This window comes from Ctenopharyngodon idella, chromosome 20, assembly GCF_019924925.1.
Source record: "Ctenopharyngodon idella isolate HZGC_01 chromosome 20, HZGC01, whole genome shotgun sequence".
Classification (NCBI taxonomy): Eukaryota; Metazoa; Chordata; class Actinopteri; order Cypriniformes; family Xenocyprididae; genus Ctenopharyngodon; species Ctenopharyngodon idella.
The window spans coordinates 14,470,038-14,493,368 of NC_067239.1; the positions used below are offsets into that span (position 1 = coordinate 14,470,038).

Consider the following 23,331-nt stretch of genomic DNA (forward strand, 5'->3'; position numbering starts at 1 on the left):
TAAGCAAAACCTGGCCAGGTCAAAGTGTCTGAATCATTTTTGGTCGCAAATTTTTATCAGTTTTACTGGTAGTCCACTGTATGAAGAAATTTTGGGTATAATATGTCACAGTTTATTTTGCTATCCTCACTTACATAAATGAACTATAGTGTCCTGCAACCACTAGTAAAAAAATATAAAAAATCTTGTGTCTGAATAATTTTTGGTTTGACTGTATATGTAAATATTTAAGTTATTTGTTGGACATTGATTTGATTGTCATTTGCAATTATGGGCGTGGCTCTCGTTTCTTTGGCAACATCGACTTCTCTGATTGGTCGATTCAAAGCGCTGCTATGGGATTGTGGACAGTGTAGTTCTTCACAGAGAATTTAAATATTATCTACAATATTTTAAAAAATCACACAGACTCTTGGCGTCTACAGAAGTACACTACTTTGATGTTTTTGAAAGAAATCTCACCAAATGCTCACCAAATCTGCATTTATTGGATCAAAATACATTTAAAACGGTAATATTGTGATATATTATTACAATTTAAAATAACTTTTTTTTATTTGAATACATTTTAAAATGTAATTTATTCCTGTGAATTTATTCCTGCATAATTACTCCTGTCTTCAGTGTCACATGATCCTCCAGAAATCATTCTAATATGCTGATTTGCTGCTCAAAAAACTTTTTCTATTGTTATTCATGTTGAAAACAGTTGTGCTGCTTCATATTTTAGTGGACAACGTCATTTTTTCAGATTCTTTGATGAATAGAAAGTTTGAACGAACAGCATTTATTTGAAATAGAAATGTTTTTTAACATTATTAATGTCTTTACTGTAACTTTTGATCAATTTAATTTAAATAATTAAAATATGGAGGAACTGAATGAGATTTTTACTTCCAAAACTTGCCTGTTGTGCCATATAGGCCTCGCACTAAGTCTCCTTCACACCTGTCACTCACCTCTGCAGATGTTACAAGGCCAGGGTTCTGTAGGTGATGTCGAGAGGCCATCTTGAAAGCCTTGAGAGCTCTCTTACCTTTTTTTTTCCGTCTGCACTAGAGTCACAGAGGGAGGTTGACACAGTCACAGCACACTTCTCAAGCTGTGTCAGCAGGAGTCTTCTCCCACTCATCTTCCCTGACTGACTTGAAGTCGTTAATGGAAACTTTTTTTCTCTCCTGGTGGCATGGAGCAGGTATGCATGTACAGATGTTATTATGATTGCAGGTGATAGATCCTCCTGTGCACTTTCCTTGCCACTGCAAGGTTTTGATCGCTTTGTCGTACACAAAGCGCTACAGGTTTTGGGCGAAAGCTGTTCCTAAGCAGCGGCCCCTTTGATGAGAAGAAAATTGCTACTTGCTCCGTGGAGGCTTTGCAGCATGTCAAATTCTTCATGTGTGATCGGTTCAGGGCGTTCTCACTCCCACACACTGTTTTGTTTGGTGGTAGGCAATGATCAAGAATGCCATGGTTGGTGACTGTGAATAGAGTGTTTGAGATATCAGTAAAGAGGATAGGTTTAGTGTATTACACATTTGTGTATGCATATATTGTATATATAATTTTGGAGTGTCTGTTCAGTATATGCATATATTACACACACACACACACATATATACACATTATCGTTCAAAAGTTTGTGGAAGGTAAGATTTTTTAAAATGTTTTTGAAAGAAAGGCTGCATTTATTTGATCAAAAATACAATAAAAGTAGCAATATTATTAAAAAATATTATTACAATTGAAAATAACTGTTTTTATGTGCCTGTATGACGTAGCTTTAGTGCTGAAATATTACACAATACTGATCAAATTCACAATAGTGAAATCAGGGACAAATCCCACCTTCCTTCTGTTGTACTGGACTGCTGGAGGGTGAGATACAAGGAGGATAATCACACCTTCCTTTGCCTCTATGGATCTGTCTTTTTCTCGAAGCCTTGTCCCCGGGTTAGACCCTTGGGGGCCTTCCTCAGTGGCCTGCAGGAAGTGTGATAAGATGCCTTGTCACCACGAGGTGTGGAAAACACTGAGCCCTAATTGTTGCCTCCTCCAGGGTCAGATTGCATGTCTTCCCTCTGTATCTCCTCCATCATGCTAGATCTGAGAGAAGGAGCTGAATGCGTAATTGCTTTGTCCTTCAGGAAAAGGATGCTCTGTAAGTATTTGTTAGGGAAGCTTTTTTGGTATGTGTTGTTGCGTTTATCCCCCGTTCTCAGTTCAGCCCTCAGACTTCCCCACTGTTTTATGAGTCCAGTGATATTTGATGGTTATTATTGATATTTTCTAGCTGTGCAAATACTTTGAGGAGGAATGAGGTTCGCTCCTAAAGGGGTAATAGTGGCTTTGGCTATTATAGGTCATTGGAGCTATGCAGTAGTTTAGGCATTGGTTTGAATCATATTGCCTGATGTTTTGTTTTTGTTTACAAGCCTTCACCTTTTCACCTTTTTTTCTTGTTTCAGCTAAAGCTATTTTTCAAAGAAAGAAAAAAAAAAAGCTTAAAGTGTTAGTTCACCCAAAAATTAAAATTCAGTCATTAATTACTCACCCTCATGTCGTTCCACACCCGTAAGACCTTCGCTCATCTTCAGAACACAAATTAAGATATTTTTGATAAAATCCGATGGCTCAGTGAGGCCTGCATTGACAGCAAGATAATTAACACTTTCAAATGCCCAGAAAGCTACTAAAGACATATTTAAAACAGTTCATGTGACTACAGTGGTTCAACCTTAATGTTATGAAGTGACGAGAATACTTTTTGTGCGCCAAAAAAACAAAATAACAACTTTATTCAACAATATCTAGTGATGGGCGATTTCAAAACACCGCTTCATGGAGCTTTGAAACTTTACGAATCTTTTGTTTCGAATCAGTGGTTCGGAGCGTGTATCAAACTGCCAAAGTCACATGAACCATTGAAATTTCGAAACATTTTGAAACACTTATGATGTAACGAAGCCTCGTTTACTGAAATCACGTGTATTTGGCAGTTTGATACGCACTTCAAACCACTGATTCGAAACAAAAGAGTTGTAAATCTTTGAAGCTTTGTGACACAGTGTTTTGAAATCGCCCATCTCTAGATATTGTTGAACAAAGTCGTTATTTTGTTTTTTTGGTGCACAAAAAGTATTGTCGTCGCTTTATAACATTAAGGTTGAACCACTGTAGTCACATGTACTGTTTTAAATATCAAACGGCGTATGACATCAAAGTACCGCAAGAGCGATTGGAGAGCATACAACTCCTTATGCTTTTGAATCACTCTCGCGGTACTTGGATGTCATACACCGATTGGTCTGCGCAGCGCTGATGGATCTCGAACAAGCCTAACGTCTTTAGTACCTTTCTGGGCATCTGAAAGTGTTAATTATCTTGCTGTCAATGGAGGCCTCACTGAGCCATCGGATTTTATCAAAAATATATTAATTTGTGTCCCGAAGATGAACGAAGGTCTTATGGGTGTGGAACAACATGAGGGTCAGTAATAAATGACAGAATTTTCATTTTTGGGTGAACTAACCCTTTAAAATTTGGTTTGTATTTGTTTTGAATAAATGCATAAACAGGCTGTTTAATGATGAGGGGATAATTGGCTCTCATGGAACATTTAGGAGCCAAATGACTCTTAGTTGACCAATTACAGAATCGGCTTAATTGAATGTACAGCTCTTTACATTTGAATATGTATCTTTATTTACTCATTGTCATATGAGCAACCTGTCAGCAAATAGTACAGTAAGTCTCACAAAATATAAAGTAATGATTGACTCATGTTTCAATGAGGGAGTAAGTTTTGAACTCAGCAACACCTTAAAAGATTCAGTAACTGAGTGAGTCTGATTCAGGCCTGAGCATGTTCAAGACTCTAATGAATCTTAAAGGATAAGTTCACTACAGAATTAAAATTTTCATAAATTTACTCATCCCCATGTCATCCAAGATGTCTTTCTTTCTTCAGTCGAAAAGAAATTACATTTTTTGAGGGATATCATAGAGTGGACTACCAACGGGTTGAAGGTCCAAATTGCAGTTTTAATGCAGCTTCAAAGGGCTCTACACAATCCCAGCTGAGGAATAAGGGTCTTGTCTAGCGAAATGATCCGTAATTTTCTAAAAAAATGTATCTTATAGCTCTGCGATGCGATCATTACATTGGAATGGTCATATGTGACGTAGGCAGAAGTACCGAGCAAGTGTTTACAAAGGGAACGTAGAAGACTTTACAAAATAAGGTAAAACAATGATGGAGGAGAAAATGAGATGGAGATTTTCGCCCTACTGCAGCACACGCCTACGTCACGCATAACCTTTCCAACATGATTACATAATGTGTGGCGCATTGCAGAGCTAGTGCAAGATGAGCATTTGTGGTTAAAAAGTATATAATTTCTTTTCGACTGAAGAAAGAAAGACATAAACATCTTGGATGACATGGGAGTGAGTAAATTATCAGGAAATTTTAATTCTGAAGTGAACTAATCCTTCAAGGAGCTGTCACGTTTACCACGGAATTGGGAGTTTTGCATGAGGGTGAAAAAGTTCCCCATGCAGATTCATTCATTTTCAAGTTCATTTTTCATGTAAATTCCTTGCACTGACCAACAGAAAGCTGCTTGATTTGAAAGTGACTTGTGTGAGCTGTGCTTTGTACATCACTGTGCTATTGACAATACGCTAATGTGACTGCAGCTTTAGATCAACTCATTAAAAAGAATTGGTTCATTATAGCCTTTTTTGTGAATCGGACAATACGGCTCATGTTGTATTCAAAATGCTGGTGCATTTTATTTTTTGCGGCTTTTGTAAGTATTTTAGTCCCATTCTGAAGCCCTGATAAATCTATATTTTAGCTAATTAATTTTTAAAAATTTATGAAGATTTGCATTTCATATTCAGACCTGCACCTCAATCTGCTCTCCGTCTACCCCTACAACTTAAACACAGATACCCCCAGCTGGAGAGCGGGGATTACAGCTGCGGAGTGGCACCCAAAGCTGGTGGAGAGCCTCCACCCATTACACCCCTCTCCCCCCTTAGATTTATTTACACAAAGCCAGCTGCTGTATGATATTGGCTCAACAGAAATATTACTTCCCTCCCCTGTCAGATTTCATCGACATGCATTATTGACAGACTGGCATATGGGCCCAGCAGAGCAAAAGTGCTCCCTCTGAAATGGCTGAGTCTGGGCCAGGTTTTTTTTTTTTTTTTTTAAATGAGATCACACTAAGAGCCGTTTAAATGTGTTGCCTAGCTACAAAGCCCATAAGAATACATCAGTAATAGTGGAAGTGTTTGATTTCCGCCCTACAGCCTTCAACGTGTTATATATATTACCCATATGTGAATAGATTGTTAGCTTTGGTACTCAAATACTCATGCATACTTTGAATTACACATGTTTAATCTGCAGCTGGAGAATGAGGAAACAGCTGTGTAAATTTAGACTACAAGTACCAAAGCTCTTATCTTATGTTATTAAAGAAATAAGCCATGAGAAGCTGTGCATTGCAGTAATTTTAACGTGAGTAAGGCATGTTCTGTGGCATGATTATAGACACTAATGTTCAGTAAATAGTTACATTTATTTTATTAATAATAATTATTATTTATTTTTATTAAGAATCATAATAAACAATCTTCCACAAATAAAATAGTTAATTAACTTTACTGTAGGCTATTTATATAAATATAAATTAATATAAAATGTGTGGTTATAGCTCCAGGTTTGGTTGCGGTTAACCCAATCGCAATTTAGAATAACTGTTTTATTATGGATTTTAGTGGTTAATGTATTGATATGAATTTGTATTGATTATAATTTTTATATTGTATATTTTTGATTATAATTATTATATAATATTTTTTCTTTATTATGTATAATTATTGTATAATTATACTAATATAAAATAATAATATTAAAAATAATGTTTCCATAATAATCTAATAAATAATCTAATAAATCCAACCTGATTCAGTTATGTATTTCTGAAAACATGCTTTAAGACTGCATATCAAACAATTGTATATGCTTTTGTTTGATTGCCAGTTTATTCAAGGGTTTATCTTTCACAGACCTGATGGTGTTTACATCAGTGATTCAGTCTGCCTTTGAAAGAGTCCTGGGAGATCCTAGGAAATTATTGATGACAGAGCAGTGTTGGGATTGATTGTTAAGTGGGCAAATTTGTCTTGCATGAATTCGCTCCATTAGCCAGCTCATTCACCATCTGGCCCAGGGCGGGTGCAGGCTGCCGGGGGGTGTGTGAATCCTGGCATAAGGGCTGGGCGTCCTCACCAGCTTCACCCACTCAGCCCTGAGGGCACCCCGTCTGACCTGTGGATTGGCCCGTTTTTACCTCCTCCTGAGAGGTCACAAGAGGGACACCCAAAATGTAGCACTCTGTTCAATAATGCAGGTCAGCCATCTGGTTCCGGTGATTTATTTTCAGTAAAGATGTCACAGTTCTGTTCTGCAGATGTACCGATTTTGACTTCACACTTTCGCCTGGTGCCAGGCACCTGTGAAAATCCTGTGAGGGGGAAGCAATGCACAGATGCTACCTGATGTTGTAGTGTGTGAATGTGCCTTGGACCTCCTGTATACAGTACATGTGAAGATCATACTGTTTTGCCTCTATGTCTTTGCTAGTTTGACAGACTTTTTTCAATTTAATGAAGTTTATTACTCAATATATTAAATCAAACCTTGTATTCTGTCATATTTAACTCTGATTCAAACCTTTAGGTTCCATTGAAAGATCGTCCTCTTAGTAAGATTGTTTCAAGGGTCACAAGGAAGACTTTTCAAGGATCATAAATGATTTCATTTGTCGGAGGGCAAAATTGGCGGTTTTGGGTCACACATGCAAATGGATTAATGACTACGATTAATACGATTCTCTAAACATTGAGAGTAAATAATACGAACCCTGATCCGGCTTGAGTTTCCACCGCCAACAGTACCCTTACTTGAAAGGCGTGGAGTATGCCGGAAAGTAGCGATCGACATTCAAGACAGTCATTCTCACGTGAAGGAGAAAGTGACAGTAAACAAAATGGAGGACATACAGCAGCTTTGTTTGAGCAAAGGCTGAAGGCTGCAAAGAAAAACAGCCAAAAAATACACATTGTGTTGCAACTATATTGTGTTGTCATTCCCCTTGTAGCACGCGCAAGTGACGATTCTCTGTCAACCAGTCAACGTTCTGCATTGAGTGTAGCTCCACCCTTTTGTTACCGGTACTATAGGTACTATTGTGCTAGGTACTACAACGGAAGGCTCCCAAAAAGTGGTACAGTATGGTTCGGAATTAGGGAACCGTTCACAACTTCTGACAATGGAATCGGCAAAAATTATGTACCGTACTGTACTGTACTAAGCAGTACCACTCGGTGGAAACGAGCCATAAGATATAGTAAAGGCAATTATGGCTCATTTCCACTGAGCGGTACGGATCAGAACGTTGATTGGTTTACAGTAGGGCTAAAACGATTAGTCGACATTATCGACAACGACGACAATAAAAAATTGTCTACAAATATTTTTGTTGTTGAATAGTCTTTTGATCTCATTTGACCTATTTGAAGGGCCTGCAATAACGCGGTTTGACCAGCGCAATACTGTAATGCAGCCCTCCCGGATCCAATCCAATAGAAGAAGACACGGCGCTTCGAAGTGCATAGTGCAAACTAAGTCAAACCCATAAAATGTGGCAGTTTAACATAGCATAAAATATAACAAACATAACGTTTAGCATAACTACAAAAAATGCTGTCATGCAGGGCCACCAACTCTAATTCAAACTCACTGTTCTCACGCCACACGTTCATCTTCTCACGCAGTGAAAGATACATCGCAAAGCAAAGAGGACACAGACAATGCGCCAACAGATAAGACAGATCAGGTTACTTTTGATATAAAACAAAGTCTCAGCTTTTAAATTCTTTCAATTTTACTAAGGGATTCAAACAATACATGGCTTTGGAGCTCTTTAATGTGAAGTGATAGATCGCTGTAGCGCCTCAGGTCAAGCGGCACGTGAACCTATTCTCTCTTCCTCTTTTCTGCTATTACAGCACGAAATAAACATGAATGAACATCAAAAAGTATGTTGAAAGATACAGTACAATTTACTGAAATGAATCCATCTCTAATGTTATTCACTTAATCAGAGTTTCAACCGCAAAGAGACGTCAAATAAAACAGCTTTCAAACAAATATGTCACAAAATGTTACATGTACCTCAGGAAAACCATTCAATGACCATAAACTTGATAGTTAAAAAAAAGGAGAAATCTAGAGAGGAGCATTTTTCAAAAAATATGCACAATATTACATATTCATAATTTTACTCTTATTAAAAAGTTATTACAATTCATTTTAACAGTATTTTTAACAAATTCATTAAAAATACACTTTCAAAAGCTGAAGTGATTTCCTTGTTTTATTTATTAGTTAAAGTATAACTCAGTATTTTAACTAATTGCTAGTGGAATAATCGAACAAAGCATACTGATTGATCTCTGTAATTAGTGCTGGGTGGTTTGACCGAAAATCTGTATCACGTTTTTTTTTTTAAGATTCTGGCGATTTCACGGTATGTCACAGGGTTTTTTTTTCCTGGACCTTTATTTTGGCATATTTTACTGTCAGGAGTACAGGGAATATATTAGCTATATAAACATTGTAAGGACAAATAAAAATGTATTTAAAAAATGTAATCAAATCAGTTCATAAAGCTAACAATTTAGTTAAAATGTAATCAAATGAATTTAATTATTTAATTAAATTAATATTAATAAGTAGGCTACATTTTATTGTGCAATTTCCGTCATTTCAATGAAGACCTTTGAGTTGTGTTTTAATAAACAGTGTTAGTATTATTATTATTATTATTGTTGTTGTTGTTGTTATTATTATTATTATTATTATTATTGTTGTTGTTGTTATTATTATTATTATTATTATTATTATTCTATCTGTTAATCGAAATACATTCTATTGTACAATAGTAATATTTCTGTTATTTCAAGTTTGCCGAACTTTTATTTTGACAGGGTCATGATGACCTTTGATTTCCTGTGTATATGATACGACAAATGTCGTTAGTTTTATCAAATTAAACAGTGAAATGTTCATAAAGTGACTCTAAGAGCAGCTCTGCAGATGAAGTTCATGTATAGTGAGTGAGACAGCAGACACTGAAATCATCGCGAGCGTCACGCGTGCTTCAGTATATGTAGTAGTAGACGAAAATGCGGCGCTCATTCATACAGACTTCAGATTTAAATAGCAGTCTTTTTTTAACTTTAATATTCACAGACACTAGTCCGTATCGATATCTGATTCATTGCACAACCCTACTTTTGATTTTTTTAATCCAAAAATTGCCAAATTCTGTGACGTTCCACTTTATACAGTAGGTTCTATTTGTGACTGGATTCTGTGATTTCATCCGTGTTTTCTGCATCGCGGAAATCATATGGCTCTACATGGTATTTGCAGTATTAAGTATGCAGAGTTAGTTTTGTGAGTTATTTATTGTTGTGTAATAAAGTTTCCATTAGTGTAAGAAGGGTATGCAGTTAATAGAACTCCACTCTCTATACGCTCTTGTCTACACAGCGCTCTTCATGGCCATTGAATAGATAAAGCAGCTGTTTCAGCTACACACTGGTATGGCGGTTTTTGAAAAATTCATATAGGTCTCGAAATTGAAACTGGTATACCATATGAACCGGTATACCGCCCAGCACTAAGTGTAATAATTGATGATTAGTCGATTAATTGCTCCAATAATCGGTAGATTAATGGATTATCAAAATAATCGTTTGTTGCAGCCCTAGTTGACAGAGAGTCATCACTTGCGCGTGCTACAAGGGGAATGACAACACAATACCGTTGCTACACAATGTGTATTTTTCGGCTGTTTTTCCTTGCAGCCTTCAGCCTTTGCTCATACAAAGCTGCTGTATGTCCTGCATTGTTGTTTACTGTCACTTTCTTCTTCACACGAGAATGACGTCGATCGCTACTTTCCAGCACACACCACGCCTATCAAGTAAGGGTACTGTTGGCGGTGGATATGCAAGCTGGATCAGAGTTTACTGTCCTGAATTGTACTTCACTGTACTGAACTGAACCGTACCGCTTGGTGGAAATGAGCCATTAGTCTCAGATGAAGTTCTGACTGCATCACAGTATTTCACATTTTCCATGTAAATGAGGATGTCAGAATGAACACAGACTCTGGCCACATAAAATGCCAGTCAATGCCGTAATTTGCAACGAAAGTCTTAGCTAAGATGTATGTATATCTCACGGTCTGACACAAAAAACAGCTGATGTAGAACAGTCTGTATGTTCGCTCATTAAAAATTCTCAAAATGCATATGTTCACTTACTGGAACTGTCATCATGTCTCCAGTCACAGTGCTGTACTAGTGATTTTTTTAATGCTTAAGTCATCAGTGTCTCAATGTTTAGAGAATCAAGACCCTTGCCCATGCCCAAATGTGCATGATACACTAACTCATAGGGAACTAATAAGACACAGCATACAAAAACAGAAATTTAGGGTAAATGAATATTGTGTAAATTCAAACAACCTTGTTCATAGTATTTGGTTTCTGGCCTTAATGTGACCCCACTCCACTGTATCACACTCCCATGAAATTCACACTTACCTCACAGACCAAACACACACCTACTGACATCATCAGTTACTTACCCTTCACTTTTCAGAGTATGCACACACAATACTGAATGTGTATTTATACAGGAGCCATCTTGACATCTAACCTCCAAACACATACAGGACCTTCACGGTTCTTAGTGGTCCAGGTCACATGCCAGAGGCCGTTCAGCTCAGTGTCACTCGCAGTCGTGTGTGTAATATGTGAGTGTTCTACCCAGGGGGGTTGTGGGGGATTGTGTGATGTGGTCAGCCCCTGCCAGGCATAAAGGGGCAGTGCTGTGGAAACGGGGATGGAGAAGACCAGGGTTCAGCAGTCACATTTAGAGCTTGTCCTCGAGATATACATATCTGAACAGTCCTGTTCTCTATTTCTCTCATTTCCTCTCTCTCTCTCTCTCTCTCTCTCTCTCTCTCTCTCTCTCTCTGACGCTCACTGATCTGACATCTCTGGGCGACAGACGCCCGCTATTAAATGCATAAAAGAGCTCTTGAAGAATAATTGGATGTGTTTACAGTGTTTTGCCAATCTGACACTGGAGTTTTGGCGGTTAATTCTGCCTGGTTAAAGGTCCTCAGTACCGCCCGTGTGTCAGCTGATTGTAATGTGTTTAGAGACGAGCAGACGGTCTGTCATAAATTGCATCAGTGATTTATAGAGAAGGCCGTGGGAGGGTCAGTATTCACTGTACTCAGGAGCCGGTTTAAGTGTGTCTGTGTTAGAGCGAAAACGTCTGACATGTGCATCATATTGTGAGCTAATGGCTCTGATCCAAACCCTGATGAGCTGCCTTGCTGTCTGCTGTCTTCATAGGCTGCTACCTTTAAACACTGTGTTCTAATATATATATATATATATAATGTGATGGCAAGGTCACATTTTGTAGTTCAAAGTATTTCCATTGTCAATTATGTAGTTATGCAGGAAGCACTACTTACTTTCAAACCAAGCAGCTTTATATTGGTAAAAGTGTTAAATTGCGTGTTCAAAGTTCAACGAAATCGAATCCAATGCAAAATCCTTTACGTAAAATTACCAACCTGATCTCACAGAAAAACTTAACTATGTTACGATGTGGCGTATGAATTTGTACAATGTAAAACATACAAAAACGTATGATTATCTGAAAAACCCTAAATCCACCCCTCAACATACCAGTCACTGGGGTGTAAGCAGATTGCACGAAAACGTAAGAATGAGATTGTTTGAATTCAGATGAATTAGCCACCAATTCGCCAAAATGTAAAGTAGTTACGAATTGCCAGTGTTGGAAATTACAGATGTGCGGATTCCTGTTGAGATGAATGCGTTTTGCTCACAGAATTTCGAGTACAAAAGTAAATGTGATGCACACGTTTTTGTTCTAACCAGCCATGACCACAATGGATATTTTTGCTGATATTTTTTTCTACAATATTGTAATAAAGTATCCCCACCTGCTGTCTTATTGGTCACATAACAGTACATTACACATTAAGGTCCAGATTTACTCACAGCTTGCGCTAGCGCAAACCCTCTTTTGGCATTAAAAAACTACTGTTGGGATTTGCTAAAGACAATCAGCGCTGAAAAGGCATTCACTGAGTTGTTTTTGCGGCTGACCTTATTGCATATGCATTTGTAGGAGTTTCCCTTTCAGACGCAAAATTTATGGGAGGAGAGTATTCAAATGATCACGCAACGTGATTTACTAATGTTTGTGCTAGTCAATTTACTGGTATTTGCGCCTTATTTTAACGCCCCCAAAAAAACATGTCTTAACCCATTTTGCGACATGGCTGCAATTGTTACTGCTAGGAGGAGACACCACAGAGAACAGAAAGCGTGTGGTAGAAGGCAGAAAATATTTTCCACTTGTATTAATTTCTTTGGAATGCCAGAGGACGTTATCTGAACATATCGCTTGACAAGCCATGTTGGCCTATATATATATATAATGTGTGTGTGTGTACGTGTTTGTCAGATTACATGTAACATGTAACGCCTGTGTCGACCCGCACCTGATGAGCATCAGCTCTGCTTATTTGCAACCCAACGCTTGGGTCTGCTCTTTTTGCACTGCTCTTGGTAGATTGCATTGGTCATTATGTAAATGATTCGACTGCGTCAGTGTTCTTTAATTTGCGCGTCAGCAGTAGATCACGCACAAAACCTGCCACTCCCTTCGGCGCATTTGTGGAATTGCGCTCTCATGCTAATTTGCCTCATTTAGTAAATCTGGCCCCATATATTGTTCAATTGGCTTTGTGGACAGATAATTCGATTATCACTGGAAGTTTGTCATATTACATGATGTTAGATTGCATCCTTATTTATAATGCTCACAGTTGCTAAAAAAAAACTAATGCAATACTCACACCAAACACCAAAATGCATAGTACACACTAATATTTAGATAAAGTCTTTTTATTGCAACATAAATTCATGGAACTACCACACAGATATTACTGAAATAGGAGTCCTAAGTCTCTGAAAAACCACTGTAAACTGAAATAAAAAATGAATCTGACGACAATTGTTGTCTGAGCACTTTGAGGCATTTACTACCTGTCCGTCATTTTGAGCAGCCAGGTTAGCTGACATTCGAATTGGAGGACGGGATTTTGTAGAGCTTTTTTGTGGTCTAATTCAGTGGTGGTCAGAAGTTAGTGAGGCGACTAACATCCCTTTTAGCACCTTTAAAACAAGGCAAATAACAGTAATTAGTTTACTTTATAGCAGTTGCTCTTTACTGTAGTGTTTCGAGGACCCACTTACAGCTAAGTCGACTCCTCACACTTGTTTACAGAGAATCTGTCTTGAATTAAGTTTATTTTTCTTAACCCTCTGGTAACAGTTTTTTTTTTCTTGTTTTAAGCATATATTCCACAAAGTTTTGTAAAGTTTTTGTTTAAAACAAGAAAAAAAAAACTGTTTGCCAGTGGGTTAGAAAAATAAACTTGAGTATTTCAAGATATGTTCTCTGAAATCAAGTCTTATTGTTTTACATAATTTGATTCTCAAATAAATCTGCCTTGTTTTAAAAAGATCTGCCACTGTTCCTCCTTGACGTGCCCTTGAAGAAGACAAAACAATCGCTTGAACTATCTGCTCGGGTCTTCTGTCTGGTTCATCTTTAGCACCATCCTCACTCACTTCAGCTGAGCTCATGCATTCTGTATTGTAAGATTATCTACGTTTCTCAGTCCCCGCAAGCAGAGGCATCCGATACACAATATGTGCTCTAGATTCAGCTGGAGGCCATTTCACTTTCATGGCTGAAGATTTGTAAGTGTATTAGTCACACTTGGGTTGTAGATCTGCGCCTCTTCCCAAGACTATTCACTCTGCAAGGCCGCTTGGGGGTGATTGTGTTTTCCAGTAATGTCTTGGATAATCCTAATACTGGAGTTATGTTGAGGATGTGTGCCAGGTCCAGGACACTGGTGCATAAGGCAGATCTGGCCAGAACAGACTCAACTCGGCTCTGCCTGGCCAGCATGCTGCAGATGGCTAATGTAGGCCGCCACTCCTAATGAGTTACGACAAAGGAAGCCCCTTTCTCAGCATGTACTTTCTCTCTCGCTCGCTCTTTCTCTCCTCCTCCTCTCTTCCTTAAGCAGATTAATTAGCAGCACTTTCCCTTATCGGCCAAGAAAGTGCTCTCACTAAGTCCTTGGGGAGATCTCACCAGGGAGGCACAGTCGCTGCCCAGCTTTTCTGCATTTTACTTTGTGTTTATATGCCTGTGTGAGTGTATTTGTGTGAGTTGTTCTGTATATTTATACAATATTGAGACTCTATGTGAAGCTGCATTTGCATATGCAGTACTTTCAGTACTAGTGCAAGTATACCATAAATTAATACATCAAAAAAAAGGGAACGATTTACACCCTTCAAGGGTTAGTTCACCCAAAAATGAAAAAATTCTGTCATTAATTACTCACCCTCATGTAATTCCACACCCGTAAGACCTTCGCTCATCTTCAGAACACAAATTAAGATATTTTTGATAAAATCCAACTCCATTGACAGCAAGATAATTAACTCTTTCAAATGCCCAGAAAGGTACTAAAGAAATATTTAAAACAGTTCATGTGACTACAGTGGTTCAACCTTAATGTTATGAAGTGACGAGAATACTTTTTATGCGCCAAAAAAACAAAATAACGACTTTATTCAACAATATCTAGTGATGGGCGATTTCAAAACACTGCTTCATGATGCTTCGAAGCTTAACAAATCTTTTGTTTAGAATCAGTGGTTCGGAGCGTGTATCAAACTGCCAAAGTCACGTGATTTCAGTAAACGAGGCTTCGTTACGTCATAAGTGTTTTAAAACATTTTGAAACTTCAATTTGGTTCACATGACTTTGGCAGTTTGATACACGCTCCAAGCCACTGATTTTTTGAGTATAGCATATACTCCTATTTATTTTGTACAAAAATACCTTACCTACATATTCTTCTTTTGTCTTATATATAGAAATGCACAGACAAAACATTGAACTGCCATTATACCAATTTAGCTCTGAACCAGCACATCATAATTATGACATAAATAGCAGTCTGTCTTCATGGTGCACACTGGACTAACATGAAGCCAGTTCAAGGTCATTCTCATTTCGGAACGTTCCCTCTTCCTCTCTCCCTTCCCCCATCAAACTAATTAATGTTTTATACTGGTTTCTTTAATATTAGCCCTAAATAGTGCTGGTGTTTGATGTTTAAATCCAGTCGCCAGGAAGTGTAAGCTAAGCATTTCATCAGCACCACAGGGCTTCTTTAGCCTCAGTAGTGCAGGTCTCAGTGTGAATCTATTGCTTTAGATATGCCTCAGTAATCTGCTGTGGGGTGGGAGTGAAGGAGGGGGCAGGAAGTATGCTTCATATTTTCATATTTTTAGAAGGAAAATTAGGCTTGTTATTGAAGGCTCTTGAGCTCTTCTTTCAATGCATGAGCTGCTATGAAGAAGGATGAGGCCATTGAAGATTCACTAAATAATTATTTTACCTTTCTACCTTGTTTCTTTAGGCTCCGCCCTTTAATATCATCCGCTCCCAAGAAGAAGAGGACAGCAGCCACACCGGTAGGTTAAATTAGGGCCCTGTAGAGTTACTGTTAATGTTAATAATATGTTTTATTTTCCATTCAAAGATTATTTTACATTGGACATCAAGTAGTAGTCCAGCATTATGGTAAAAAAAGAAAGGTTCTTTAAATATTCATAGACCTAGCTAAATAAATTGGGTAACACTTTAGGAGTTTATTGAGCCAGTAGTTGTAGATAATAGTGAATATGTGTTTCCCATACTAAAGTGTTACCATAACTTTTGTAAATAAGTGTTAGTATAGTTTTAACATGAAACACATGTTAGCACAATCCGTGATTATTCTTTTTGCAACCCATTTGATTGGACACACAGCCTTAGACATTAAAAACTAAATATGGCAAGAATATTCTCTTCTCTTTTTGAACTATGCACCTCATTTCATAACCCAAGGCCTAATGTGATTACTGAATGGCATCTCAGTGCAGAACTGTTTGCGGTCTGTTTTCTTGTTGACCTAAAGAGCAATATTTCATGAATATCAGCTTAGTAGAGGTCAAATCAAATTCGCTTGACTAACCCTACTTGACTTCAGTGGTAAATCCATCACTATAATCAAATACATCATAGCTAAATGTCACGGCAGTAAATGGCGATCCAGCATATTTCACAATATGGGGTAAATATGGCATATACATTTAATTGAAAGTCAATATCTGTGATAATGTTCAAGCCACAAAATTTGATGGATTGGCTTTGTGCTTTCTAGGTCTTAGTGTCACTCTTCAGGCTTGAGTAAGCAGCAATGTGGCCTGAAGTGCATGCACAGATATGTGTATGCACAAATAGACAGTTGTTGTGGCAAAAAAATCAAGCACAAAATGATTGCAGGGGTCAGCTTTGCTCTCGCACTGAAGCCCCCCGATGTCCCATCCAGGTTGCTACCGAGATCTTCTGAAATAAGATCAGTGTTGTATAACGAATTTTGCATTTTTCTGCAAGATTCAGAGTAGAGTCATTCTTAACAAAGAAACTTGAAAAGTTCTCCTTTTTTCCCATAAAACAAGAACAAGCAGAGCACTGTTTCATGCATAAGGGGTCTTAGTTCAGATGTGGTAAGCAACTGTAGAATGAAATAGAAGTAATATACAGATAAGTACTGGAATATTATCTCAAATTTTCATAATTGTCTTGTTTCTAATGAGATCATTAATGCCCCAGCCCAGATTCTCCAGCCATCAGGCCTCTGAATGTCTCTGATCCCAGACTGGGTTACTCACTCAGGGTGTAACCCACAGGTGAGCTGCAGGGCGTCTTTTAGGCGTTTGCCAAGCTTGGCAGTCCCTATTACAAGATCCCCGCTGCTGCTGTTTCCCCTTAACTGGCACCGCCTGAAGAGTGGCCTCACGGTACAGCGGCAAGTCTGTGCTATAATTACCACTGAGACTTTCATGTTCTTCCTCCGTTTTTCACAACATGATAATTGATTTAGGCCTCTGCTTCCCCTGAGCTGTACTTCCTTACACAGATGCCTGCTGGGAGATGTAGCCCTGATTCACTTGGGCTGCCTTTTTTCTATCTCGATTTAATCTCTGTTTTTGCCCCGACTGTGATGTGAATCACTATTTTTATTTATTTATTTATTTTTACTTTATTGGACAGATAGTGTAGAATGACAGCAAATTATTATGGGGAGAGGAGGGGAATAGAATCAGCACACATTGCAGGCCAGATTCAAACCTGCATTTCCTTCATGAGCACCATGATTGAACGTGTCAGGTGCACATATGCTGGCCACCACAATATGGTGCTGACTTAGAATCAGTATTAAACATTATTATGGAAATTATTCATGAGAAAGAGTGGAAATGGGATCAGGACTTGTTGCAGGCAAGAATCAAACCTGCATTACTCACATGAGCACCACAATTTAGTATGTTAGATGTACATGTGATATGTACATATCTTAGCCACTGTACTTCATAATTGAAAATTATGGAGATTATTAGGAAGAGAAAGGGAATGGGATCAGGACATTTTTCAGACCAGATTCAAACCGGCATTGCCCACATTGCACCACAATTTAATATTTTAGAAGCATATTTACATGTAGTAGCCACAGTACCATGGTACCAACCAAAAGTATTGACATAATGATTTATATCTGGCAGTAGAATTTCAGATTTTCAGAGTTTGGGGCAGGGCAGTTCTAGGCCATGTCTAGGCCCTAACTCGTTTCAGCCCCCCTAAAACTATAATCACCTATCTGAATGATCGGGCTAGTGCTGCGTCCTCAAGAAAGTTGATCATTTTCACGTGCTTTTATCTCGTCAGTTTAAACATTCAAGTGATTTTTTTTTTTTTTTACCCATTCAATCACAAGACGCTGTGAAAGAAAACTATCACATCGCGCGTCACACAGCACTAACGTACCAAGTTATCTTTCTCATCTTCTTGAGCAAATACACACAAAATTATGCCAAAAAAATGTCCATTTTGACGAGTATCCACATTAACATAGTCTTAACTGACTGTAAACTGTTAAATCGTATGCGTGTCATTATAACGAATCCGTGCATTTCGCGTTAAAGTGACAGTCATATACCTTCTGTTTCAATAATGTTAATCAAACAACAAAAGAAAAAGAGATAATCACTCACTGCTCTTAACTAAATAACTTCTGTAGCTTTTATAGTATCTGTGTATATTTACTTCATACAAGTAAATTGTATCTTTTTTCTCTTGTATTTATTTTTGCTATTGCTTGTAATTTGAGAATTGTGAAATTTCACTGGTATCTAAAATGTTGGTATGGTAAGGTTACAGTCAAAAACAACGAAAGCAATAACTATTTATTTATTTATTTTAGGCAAGGCCAGTGAATGTTTGGGCAGAGCAAAATAATATCTAATATGCAATATCTAATAGCAAAATATATCTAATAAGTGTTTAGCCCTGAGTACATATTTTTGCTAGCTAGTTAATAGTGATACTTGTTAATACTAATGATGATTATGATATTTCTGTTACTCAAACAGTAGCCTACATTATTTGCAGTATTTTGTACATTTTGTATTGAATTACCAATTTACCAATACCAATGTAAGTACCGGTAGGCTATTTTTGACTTACTATAAAGTGATATAGTGGTGCCGATTTAAAGAGGCACCATTTAGGCGATGGTCTCTTGCTACAGATTCTCACTGAGGGCTAAGCCCCCCGAAGATCAAATCCTAGAACCGCCCCTGGTTTGAGGAGCATTGTGAATTTATAAACAAATATAGTAAATCTGGCAATTGTCTTTTAACAAACTGATGTTTGTTGTTCTAAAATATTACTTGTTTATTTCAGGTCACTCCCAACATCACCACAATGTTGCCTCTTGCAGCCCCAGAGCCCCCTCCAACCCCCACCCCTCCCCCCGTGTTGGAAATTGGGCCTGTGGCATATGAGGAACCCGCTGAGGAAGAAGAGGAAATTGAGGAAGAGGTGGAAGAGTCTTGCGTTAGCGCCATGGAGCTGATAGGTGGAAATGGTCAGTATGTCACAGCGGATTGTAGCCTTGTCACTGACAAGGATAATGAAGTCACAGCTCGAGAGTTCAGTGATTAAGGGTTTCCCAGATTAGTTCCAAGGTCTGGCTCTTCATCTTGACAAATGGTGTAATGCTAAGTGGGCTGTAACTCTCTAGCATTCGTGGCAGACTGCATTTGAAGTGTTTATCATCTTGATAAACTGCTCCTATCCCGTCTCCTCTGCAAGTCATGCATCTACAAATTCTTGCTTATCACAGAAGTGTCCTGGTAGCAGTCTACCATCTAATCTAATCTTTACCGTTCTGTCTTTATCACCATTTATCCCGAAACCACAGAATTCATTAAAACCTTTGTCTTTACAGATTACGGATGTGAAGCTGAAGAAGAGGAGGTTTTTTAGACTGAACTTGTCTGCCCACCAAACTTGTCCTCATGTCCTCTTCCATTACCCTGTATAGTGAGGAGAAGAGCGTTTAAGGCACATTTGAGACACCTATAATATGCTGCACATTTACGAAAGGTCATTCTCTGTATGACTGGTTAAACTGCAGCATCTGTGTGATAAGTGAGCTACTACAGAGGAAGGTGGCTGGCAGCTTTAGACTGAAGAACAATCAGTGCATAAACCATTTTAGCACTTTTTAGCTCCATTTTAGCCAATGTTCCACTAGAAATTCAAGAGACGGAAAGCACTGAAGTAGTTTTTTGAGGATCTCAGAGAAGATGTTTCGCAGATGCAGTTGGATTTGAAAACATGTGAAGATACTGAAATCTGCTCAGCTTAATAATAACGTTGAATGCATTGTGGGATAATGTACTAGCGATTTGTTGTACATTTACACTTGTACCACATTTATTGTACATATATAGTAAGAAGCTGTAAAATTATGTCACAATGTTTAACTTTTTATTTTTTAGCTATTTAATGCTTCATATGTCTGTATATATGTATATGTAACAGTATTTTGTTAGATGCACTGTTATATTTCCTAATTCCTTGAAAAGTAAATGTTCCTCTGTGTTGGGTTATGATAAATATTAATGTGTAATATACTGCAGTGTTTTGTACAGAAATGTTATGAACCTCGTTTTTATCTGTTTTCATTGAATATTATTGTCAGATGTAGATTTCAGAGTACAGATCTGGGATTTGAAACTAGGGAGTAGAACAATACAATGTATGTGAACAAATTCACATTTGTTCAGGATGCTTTGTGATGATTTTTTTATGCTTTTTGCGTTCTTTTTGAAGTTTAAAAGCCCCTGTCTTCATTTATTGTAATTGAATGAAGAAAAAACGACCACCACTTTCCTCAAAAATTCTAATTTTGTGTTTCACTGAAGAAAGAAGGAAAGTCATACAGGATTGGAAAGACATGAGGGTGAGTAAATGATGACAGAATTTTGACGTTTGGCTGAACTAATGCTTTAAAATGTGAATTCAGAGTGTATTTCTTCATATATATTTCCCTTTCTTGTTTCTTTTCATATTTTTCATGTCAAGCAACTACTGTACAGCCTCTTACAGCAGAGATTCCCAAGCTCTTTTTTTAGCCAAAACCCTTTGACATAAAATATTTACTTGAAGTACCCCCCTCTCCCCGAGAGTTTAAGTTAATATTTCAACACTTTAACAACACATTTGAATGTTTACGGTTTTCTAATGTTGGTTTTTAGTCACATGACATGCAGGTAAACAAAATATTTTTATTGTTTTATTTAGAATTTTTATTTTAATCATTCATTCATTCATTAATTTTTTTATGTTTATGATTGTATTGATTATTAGCTTTTCATCAACACACAAACCCTAGTTTGGGCAACCCTGTCTTACAGAATAACAGCCTAAAAACTCTCCTTCCCACAAGCTTCCTGTCTCGACTGTGATACAATCACTAATGTCTCAAATCAGATTTGTTCAGGAGTCGTGGTCAAGGTGGTTTAGAACTGCGATTCATCAGTGTTTCCTGAATTTCATTATAAGAATTGAGCAGTCTTTGTGCGACTATGATCTGAGCATTCAAGAACCACAAAAGCTGAAACATACAAATCCCATTTTCATTTGTGAGCACTGTAATGGCTAATGATATAGATTTTACGAGTCTGAGGTCAGATGAATGCGTTGGGCTTTGCCTGTGGCTCATATACCCTGACAGAGCTCATCAACAGATAGCTCATTAGGACAAAAGCCTCCAAAGAGATTTAGTTGAACCGTTTACCCCTAAATAACCATCAGCCTGTCTGTGTGAACGGCTGAATTCATACACGGCAGAGCAGTATGCGGCTACCTGGAGGTTTAAGATGCCAGCACATACTATGTGTTCGCTTTTGAGAGTATGGGGAAACTGCAGCCCATTTAACCCGCTCTGGTGATCAGACTGAAGGGTAACAAGACACTATAATAGTCTGCTTCTGCAGTACTGCACCCTGTCACTCAAATCTGATTTGATTTGTCCACAGATGCAGGCTCAGGGTGCCCTTATACTTCAACTGTATCAGGTTCAGTTCTTCAAAGCATTGTGTTCAAATTTCTTCCCACTCTGTCTGGCTGTAGACCTACTCTGGTTTCAGTTGGGCTGGTATATTAATCACCGTCTTCTCAGAGCAAGGTCAACACTGTGATTTTAACATCCTATAGATAACCGCAAGCGATCGCTGGACTGAATTTCATAATTACCGCCCCAAATTGAAGTTGGTTATGTTACCATGCAGCTTGTTAAGGAGAGTTATGCTTATCACCTTTTTTTTGCATATTTTTCTAGACAACGTGCTTGAAGGATGATAAAGCAACGGGAAAAAAAAAAAAAACATAGATTTGCATTGAAGGAGGAACACAAGCCATATCTAGTGAACAGAAGGTTAGTAAGCAACCACCCTTGCAATCACCTACAACACTCTATTATGGTTAAATTTCTTGTAGGTTTGATTTTTCCCTCAGTAAAAATTAACATATAACGCAGGTTCTTTACCTAAAAATGTAGTCCTACCTCAAAAGCCAATTTAGGTAACTTTTTACAATTCAAGTTACCAACATGTTTTTAATTTAGGGACTTAGTTCATGGCTGCATCCAAAAACTTAAAAATGCTGCTTTCGGAGGATGCATTACAAGGTAGGAAGGCATCAAAGCACGTCCGAATCCAATGTTAGCTCACTTCCTGTCTCCTGAGATACCTTCCTCTGATCGATTTTTGAAGCAAAGTCCCTTTAAGACAAGTCATTTCACTCGGCGGCCATCTTTGAAATGCCTCTCGGGCATCCAAGTGCAGCTCCTATCTCTTTGAATGGGGAAACATCAAATTCTCTAAAGCTGTTTGCCAAGCTTTCGATTGAATTTCATATTTGAAATCACCAATGTAATCTGACAACAACTGTCTCATAAATTTTGTTTCTAAACGCTCGAATCATGACAAACGGTATTTTTCAGGCTGGATCAAGCTAATGCGCATGCGCAGTCCTAAATGCGCATCTCTTGTGTCTCATTTTGGAGGCGCGCGTCTGACTGTTTCTATAGAAACCGGAGCTTCTAACGGCCGCTGCAGTGACGTGATGACTTTACCAATCGGCGATTGGCTCTTATTTAGAAGGCGGGACTTATTCTGCCATTGCACTTTTCCCATTCATAATAATACGAGTGACGCGTCTTGTGTTATTCTATAGTCTTTGTTTGAAAGGCAGCATTGATGTATCCTTCACTGCCTTTGATATCCCACAACCCTATGCGTTCCATTCATGACAGCTGAGCTAAAAAAAAAAAAAAGAAAGATGGCCTATGAAAGTTGCGTTTTCTGGTCAGTTTGTGTCTAAATGTGCATTTTTGGCCAGCGTTTTCCACTTCTGATGTCATTTCAAGCGAGAAATTACTATTGTAGTGAATAAATATTTGTTTAGTTCTCACCAAAGTTCGTTCTATTTTGCTGTAGATCATTAAACTGTTACGCCGCCTCAGAAGTCTGTCTGAAATCAGTTTCGTGAGGTGTCTTCGTGTTCAAAAGCTGCCTGCAAAGTCATTGCCTGATAGGGCAGCGAGGCAACAAGTCAGCTGTACGATGTAGTA

The 23,331-nt window shown here is 38.0% G+C and overlaps 1 protein-coding gene across 2 annotated transcripts in view; it reads left to right on the forward strand.

Moving 5' to 3' along the window:
• Positions 1-20,866, forward strand: part of brf1b (BRF1 RNA polymerase III transcription initiation factor subunit b) — a 79,915-nt gene extending 59,049 nt beyond the window's left edge. The window contains exons 17-19 of one of the 2 annotated variants that reach the window (XR_007926789.1): positions 1,060-1,195; positions 15,724-15,778; positions 19,092-19,179. Coding sequence is in view for 1 of the 2 variants with exons in the window: in XM_051874781.1 (XP_051730741.1) it covers positions 15,724-15,778; positions 19,092-19,275; positions 19,639-19,676 (277 nt within the window). In the remaining variant the exon portion in view is untranslated. Of the gene's footprint in view, positions 1-1,059; positions 1,196-15,723; positions 15,779-19,091; positions 19,276-19,638 lie in introns of those variants that run through there. The other variant, XM_051874781.1, reaches the window with a different exon arrangement.
• The last annotated feature ends 2,465 nt before the right edge of the window (positions 20,867-23,331 follow it).